This window comes from Quercus lobata, chromosome 3 (genome assembly GCF_001633185.2).
Source record: "Quercus lobata isolate SW786 chromosome 3, ValleyOak3.0 Primary Assembly, whole genome shotgun sequence".
NCBI lineage: Eukaryota > Viridiplantae > Streptophyta > Magnoliopsida > Fagales > Fagaceae > Quercus > Quercus lobata.
Window position 1 is genome coordinate 64,600,916 of NC_044906.1, and position 7,812 is coordinate 64,608,727.

At 35.1% G+C, this 7,812-nt stretch overlaps 1 protein-coding gene across 5 annotated transcripts; it reads right to left on the reverse strand.

The window, feature by feature from the left end:
• Positions 1–782: 782 nt before the first annotated feature.
• LOC115982840 lies at positions 783–7,511 on the reverse strand. 5 transcript variants are annotated; one of them, XR_004089751.1, is made up of 5 exons: positions 6,807–7,511; positions 4,170–4,359; positions 2,046–3,453; positions 1,814–1,933; positions 783–1,457 (listed from the first exon to the last, which is right to left on the reverse strand). XR_004089751.1 is itself a non-coding variant. In XM_031105560.1 (3 exons), the coding sequence occupies exons 1-3, from the start codon at positions 7,337–7,339 to the stop codon at positions 3,247–3,249; spliced, it is 930 nt and encodes a 309-aa protein (XP_030961420.1). In that variant the 5' UTR covers positions 7,340–7,511; the 3' UTR covers positions 783–3,246. The 5 variants fall into 5 exon arrangements, 1 of the variants encoding a protein (XP_030961420.1); XR_004089750.1 differs by having other exon boundaries at positions 783–1,460; XR_004089749.1 differs by having other exon boundaries at positions 783–1,275; positions 1,375–1,933.
• Between the last annotated feature and the right edge of the window lie 301 nt (positions 7,512–7,812).

Here is a 7,812-nt window from a genome sequence, read left to right on the forward strand (position 1 = left end):
AATTTAATCAGAATATTTTAAAAAAAAATTAAAATTTGGCAATAGAGTTTCACTTTAAATTAAATTTTTAAGTATAATATCAAAAGGAGAGGGTGACTACTTGATCCAATCACAACTTATAAGACACAATTTTTATTATATAATAATGATATGATATAATTTGAGCGTAACATGAGCTCATATAATATAAATTTTCTAGTGATTTAGTCATAATTTATGTAAATCTATTATAGTATTTTTAGTTAATAGCGACCCATTAGAGTGTCAATTTAAAACATTTCAAGAGTTCATGTATAAATCAACACTTTTTAAAATTTGGAGTTTAATTAAACCACCACAGCTTATGGTGGAAGAAATTTTGTAATTTACTAAAATCTTTATCGCAAATTAGCCACTTCACATAATGAGAGTGTGACCACTAGGGGCATAACTTTTAAAATTAAGCTTTTATTATTAAGGCAAAATTTAGGTATAATACTTATATGTTGTTCCTTAGATTTCTCTCTTACATTATAGAATATATAATGTGATCTAATATGAAAATCAAGCTGCCCCTCTTTAGAAACAACAAAAACAAGCTTTTTCTTCCACATTTTACCAAGGGGTCAAGAGTCAAGACATTACAAAGCATATATATTACGGTCAAAATACATCTACCAAGCAAATTCTGTCCATTGAAAATTGATTTTATTGCTAAACAACAACTACAAAAATGAACTCGTTTATACTTTTCTATACAACCAACCATTTCCCTGTTTCTGGGAGCTCAAAAGCTCTCAGCATGAAATAAACAAGTTTCTATCATTATCTCCACTATTACTTATCAAAAACAGTACAGGTGAGTACAAACTTCTACAAAGAAACTTAGGATGATTGAAAAAGAATAAAAGGGAAGCACACAAAATTAAGCCCTAAGCTATAACTATCAATTACATGATTCCAAGTCATGCTCCCCAACAGCATTAGTTATTTGAGCTTGATCTACTAACACTAGCCATTATATGAGTGTTGTCATCCTTTACTTTGGCAGCACTGCTGTTGAATGGTCAGGCAAAAGAGCCGAGATTCTGCGCCTTATGATTTCTTGCAGTGGAAATATCCAAAGTCGAGGCTGAAGATATATTTCTCCCCTCAACTTTTTAGGTTTCGGAAAACTTTCTAATTCTTTTAAGTCTGCCTACAAGTAGTCACTAATTTCAAAGTTTGTAAGAGCATTTACACCTTTGAGATGAATAGCACCAATGTCATAGGCCCTGGTAGCTTCTTCCTCAGAACCTAAATTACAAACAAATGAAAGTAAGTTTTTGACCTCTTTGTTTCTCGTAAGATTTTTTTCATCTATTACACACAAAATAAAAACTTGGCTAAGCTTACTCGCAAAAATGTTCCAACTTCCAAGGTAAATTTCCTTACTAGAAGCTACCTTTATTTGAGCTTGCCAATGCTCCTCATGGTTTCTGCTGTACATAATGTTACCAAATGCACTTGAATTTCTTGTATAAAATAAAACAAGATACAAAGTCTATACAGTGTGCATCAACAGTCTGCACACACCCTATCATCAAACTTTAGATTAAAAATTCAACAAAAGACATGGAATGAATGCCACCTAAAGAGCACATCCAAATTCAGAATTAAAAAATCGTTCTATGTCATATGGTGAAAAAAATTGTTGTTTTCCTGATGTTTCCTCACATTAAAAATGGGGATGATGTGAAATTGGCAGAAGCTACAGGCTGGATTCAACCAAAGAGCCAACTACCTTATCAACAGAAGCATTATAAATTAAACCCAGTTACAGAGGTGTGTGCACCTTGTTTTCCTTTCTGTGTAAGCCCTTCAGAAGATTAACTGTTATCCCATAAATGTGCTTCAAATTTCCGTCCATCTGTGCCTCCAAGAAGAACTGCACTAGCATCTTCCAACATAATTACTAGAGCAGCAAGCAGGATTTGCATTAGAAACGCTAAACAATCAGGAATAAACATTTTTAAAAGTATCAATACATAAGAACAGTCCTTCTATATAAAAGAAATGTTAATCACCTCATAACTCCATGATAAGTTGACCTCTGCAGTCCGTATCTTCTACGTCATGTCAAATTGGTAGCAGAAATAATGCTTTCTTTGTGATGCATACATCCCTTGACTCTTTATTGAGTTTGAAAAAACACAAGCAAACATACAATAATAACATGGGAACATGAAATGTTACAAAGCTAGAATTTGTCTCTCTTTTTCTTTCTTTCTTTTTGGTCTGAGATAAAAATCCTACTCTAACCTAAGCATATATGTGTGTGAAATTCCCTCTTATAGATTTAAACCCCGGCCCTTTGCCCCCCACCCCACAAGAACTTGTACTTGTGGAGTAAGCATCATACCAAGAATGAGCAGTGGTAAATTTGTCTCTCTTATTGTAAGAGTTGAAATTATGCCAACCCCAAAATTTCAGGACTAAGCTTGGTTGTTGTTGTTGTATAAGAGTTTAAATGATAAGTAGATAACTCAAATTACAATGTTTTTGTGAGGTCAGTTTTAAATGAGTTGAAAATGAATACAACAAATGAAAACATCACAATCACATTGGATGCAAGTAATTTTTACAATCTAAATTGAGGGCAAAGTTCAATGAGAGAATTGGAATAATTAAGCCTTATCAATAAATAAACAAAAATTTAAAATCTCATTCAACAGTAGGAACTGCAGTTCTGAAGGAAATACATACACTGAAACACACTCTTTTAGCATTCAGCAGAACAAAATTCAGTTCTCCACAGGATGTTATTACCAGGGAACCAAAATCACTAGAATTGATAGTGGCCATCAATAGTTTCAATCATCATTTTTTTTCCCTTAATAAGTAAAAAGATTTCATTAATAAAATAAGAATAGAGGGGCGTAGCCCAAGTTCAAGGAGATTATACAAAGGGAAACCCTATTAGAAAAAAGAGCTGCAAGGAAAATCATTTAAGGAACAAATTGTCCATAACAGCTACAAAATCTGAAGCAGAAGATGGCATGCCAGCTTGCTTCCACTCCTAAGGAGTTCTCAAGAACTGAAACTTTAGCTGGATAATCGAACATTCTTTACCTTTGAAAGTACTCATATTCCTTTCTCTTCATATAGTCCACATCAAACACAAAGGAATTGCCCCCCAAATTTCAGAATGTACCTTTTTGCTCCCATAAACCTTTCCAGCAGGTCTAATATGCAAAAGAGAATATCTGAGAGAAGTTGGACTCCGAGCTACCTTCCCTTTAAGGGGATCAACCTGCTATCTAGTGGAGTCTTCTCCTCCTTAAAGGGTTGGGTTGATGCATCAGATAGACTAGGTAACCTTGAAACACTACCCTTTCCTTTCTTGGCATTTGGTCCCAGCTCCTCTATCATGTATTTCCACCCATCAATTGGTCTCCTTCGGCTAAATATGTGTGTCTTGATAAAACTAGCTATCTGCATACCAATTTCATAAAACCAACAGTAAGAAAGGCAGAAAGGACACCAGCAAATATGAAAATGGGGAAGAACTTGGTTATAGATACTCTTGAATTCTGGTATCATATTGACATTAGAATATGAATCCTGAAAATTTAATTTTAAAACCTTTAAAAAATCCATGTGAAGTCCAAAATGAGCATGCATTTTTATTTATTTCTAGCAAACCCTCAGTTAGATATTTGCAGTGCCTTTGTGCACCAAATTCAGTATTTTCAAGCAGCATAAGGCTGACTACACAGCCAGGAAAATATACCAGGAAACAATGGCTGTGCTCCACACAACAACAGCAAAGCCTTTGTCCCAAAACAATCAGGTCAGCTATAGATCTGTAACATACTTATCAGGGTCGTTCAACAACAACAAAAAAAAAAAAAAAAAAGAGAGAAAAGCCGGGGGGGGTATTAGTGTTTACAACATTTGTATTACTATTCCAACAGTTTTTCCTAGTTACTACTTTAGCTGGAAAGAGATCATTTAATGCTAAACAAGCAAACTATGATATCAATATGTTATAATTAGAATTAACCATAGACTAACACAGAGAGCCAAACAAATTAAAAATCTAGGACCTCTTCCCTTCTTCAGTTTGTCTCCTTCATTCATACAATGTTCAAAACCCAATAATATATTGCATTTGAATAAGCAAAGAGAATGTGAAGATATTTGCACACCTGAAATTTGCTGTATGCAATTCGACGATCGAATTCTTGGAGGAGAATATCCTCTTCCCTCTGTGACATCTCCCATATATTCCCATCTTGAGCCTTGGCTGTTGTTTCCCAACCATCAGGCTTGTTTTTGAATTCAGAAGAGCCTGGGATTTTTGAGTCGTTCAAATCATTGTTGGAAGTGTCAAAAATCCTGCAGTCATTCAAGAATTAATCCCAAAAACTTTACTCATAAGAAGCCTCCGTAAGTTCTAATACAATATTGCTACATAAAAAAGGTAAACATAAAAGTTTGTTACTTATCAAAAAAAATAATTTAATAATGGGACAGAAGGTGATGTTGTGGGTTCAAGACCCATTTAAATGTATACCTTACCATACACATGTAACTTCATTTAAATGTATTCTTGTTTTCATGTAGACCTGAATGTTGTTTAGTTTACAACAACAACAAACAAAGCCTTTTGGGACTAAGTTTATGCTTATGAATTTCTAGAATCATTTGCATGGTAACTCCAAAGCTCATGTTCTAATTTAACTATTCCACTGACAACCTAAACTTAAATCTTGAAAATTTTATCTTTGAGTATTGCCTGCCAGGATCTGTTTGAACACTGTTTAAAATTTTATCGCTGCCATGAACAAGAAGGTGGCTGGCTTTCTAATGAGCTCAAGATCAGAGCATATAGATTCTCTTCACTACTAAACACCACATATTCATATTTTCTCAGTTCACATGTGATGAGATGTTGCTCAGGAAGCCTAGTTAATATGGGGAGGTGGAGTTAAGTTTCTGGTCTTGCAATCTAGAAACTATTCTTTGCTAGTAATTGGTATATTACATATTCTCAACTGTATATAGGTTAGCCATTTTTAAAAAAAAAAAAATAAGGAATTCTTTTTATTGTTCAGGATTTGTTATGAATTGTATAGTTGCAACAATTTAAATGAGCTTCCAGAACATTTATTCACAATTAGGCAAACTTATTAATTTCTCATTTCCATGTTCTTAACTTTTATTTTAACTAACATTAACAGACTCAGTATCAAAACATTTTGTTTTGTTCAAATTGTGATGTTTGCCCAAGTCTAGGGAAGAGCTCTCTCCTATTAAATCTCTGTCTCCTCCCTCAAATCCCTTTTTTTGATAAGTAAGATAAATTTAACTGCAAAAAGACTACTCCATGTACAATGGACACAAAGGAGTCGAAAGAATACAAGAGAAACAAATTTATGTACCAAGAGACAATGACTATAAATTCAGGAAGGGAACTGGTATGAGTGAATCCCCATGCTCGAGACCAATCATATAAAGCACCACTAAACAAAGATAACAATTGGGTTCTTGTTTTCTGTATCCTCCAATGTACAAGGATTTCATTCCCACCATATTGTCCGCAACAAACATAATGGGACTAAATTCTAGATGTCCAATGAATGCTTACCAACCAATCTCTCCAACCAAACAAGAGGTAAATGCCCTTCTCAGGTATTTACCCATTGGATCCCAAAATCCCAAAAGATCTAGAGGCGAAACTCAAAAAGTCAGACACAACAGTATAGTGTAACAACAGATGATCAACTGTCTCCCCATTACACCTACACATACAACACCACCCTTCTAGCTTATAGTCATGCTTAATGAGATTATCATACATTAGGATCTTCCCCCAAGCCATGGTCTAGCCAAAGAAAGAGACTCATTGAGGGGCCTTAACAGTTAACACTCCAAATCCTCTTCTAGGAGAATGTCAGACCACATGGACCTCTTAGTGCACTATAACATGAATGAACATCAAACTCTCCACTCCTCTTCAACCTCCAACACATTTTGTCATTTCCTTCCCTTAAAAGAATATTGGAATCAAGAGCACATTTTGTCAATAGCAATTCTAACTCTCAATCATTAAAGTCTCGAAAAAATTTCACATCCCAGCTTCTCCTTCCTCCCACAATTTGACTCACCAACATGGAACCCACCGACACTTCTTTATCTAAAGAGCAGTCATACAAGGTTGGAAAAGTCTCCCACAAAGATTGATCACTGCACTATCTGTCATGCCAGAACAGAATCCAGCTACCATTACCAACATCAAAATGAATGTTCTCTAACAACTTATCTAACCCCATCCTACTAATACCCTTCCATAAACCACAACCATGAGTTTCCTAAACACAACCACCCCACCCCAGTCCACACCATACTTCTCGGCTACTGCATGCCTCCATAACTGCTCCTCCATCCTAAAACACCATAGCCATTTTCCTGACTAAGCTTGATTAAAGGGTACTAGCTTCCTAACCCCCAAACCCCCATTAGAAATAGGAGGTGGAATGCCATACCAAATACCAAAATCACATGCCAATTATCAACAATGCAATTTGAAACGCTACAAAATACAGCTTTTTTAAACTTCAATTTTTCCTAATAAGTAAAGCTTTTCAAACAACCCCATTTTCAAAATGCTGAAAAATAAGTTGTACCAAACCGACACGCACAATACCAAATACCAGAACAAGTACATAACCCAGATATCAAACCAAATATATACATATAAATTCACAAAGTACCATAGAATTCACTATCAATTATTACAATATAATCCAAAAATACAACAAAAATAGAAAAGAAACACATACTCAGAGCAGCTATCCAGCAATTTTTCAATATCATCTCCACCATTCACCATAGAATCCCCCAACTTAGCCTCCTCTTCCTTCTCAATCTCCTTCATCCACAACCCAGCGTGAATTCTCTGCTTCTTCAACCTGTAATCCTTCTTCATGTTCTCCAAGCTATAAAGCGAACCCTTACTACAATCACTATCATTCTGTTGCTTCTCTGGGCTTTTGGGCTTAGACCCTTTTCTCTGATTCCAATTCTCATTCATGTCCTCCACAAACGCCTTGGCTTCCGAGTCCTCCACAACCACCGCCTCTGAAGCCGAAGAGAAATTCACGTCGGTTTCCCATGGAGCACGGTGCTTGGCCGAGAGGTCTTCTGGGAGCCAAGCCGATTCCCACGCGTCGTTCCATTCTTCACCTCCGCCATTTTTGGAGCTTGAAGAAGAATAATGGTGCTTTGATATTGTGAAAAAACTGAGTCTATGAATTTGGTTTCTTAGTAAAATCGAACAAGAACTTTGTGTTTTTATGTGTTTGAGGCTTTGCATTGTTGTTTAGATTGGTGGGTTTGAGCTTCAAATTTAGGATTAAGATTTAGGAGTATCGGAGAGAAGAAGAAAACAAGCAGAGCACGGTTGAGTGTCGCTTCAACCTTCAACGGTTAAACCCTACTCAGAGTCACAGAGACTGAGAGAGGTGGCTTGTTTTAATGCGGCTTGTTTTGTCTTAGAAATTGGACCATGGGCTACAATTATTATTATTATTATTATTATTTTATCATTTTGATGAATAAAATTTTACTAGAGCTTAGGCTCACGATGAATTATTTTTATCATGTAATTTGTACTCTCTCAAAAAACAAAAAAACAAAAAAAAAAAGAAAAAAGAAAAAGAAAAGAAAGATATTAATTGGTCTTTAGTACAGATAAAGATTGAATCTCAAATTTCTGATTCGGCCATAAATTTTTTATCAATTAAGCCAATTAAAATCCACTATAATTCAATATTTGAATTATCTTTT

Coding starts and splice junctions, on each gene's coding strand:
- LOC115982840 (XM_031105560.1), bottom strand. CDS start 7,339: ATGCAAAGCCTCAAACACATAAAAACACAAAGTTCTTGTTCGATTTTA. Junction 4,360..6,806: donor TTGCTGGATAGCTGCTCTGA/GTATGTGTTTCT, acceptor GAATGACTGCAG/GATTTTTGACACTTCCAACA. Junction 3,454..4,169: donor TTGCATACAGCAAATTTCAG/GTGTGCAAATAT, acceptor ATTGGTATGCAG/ATAGCTAGTTTTATCAAGAC.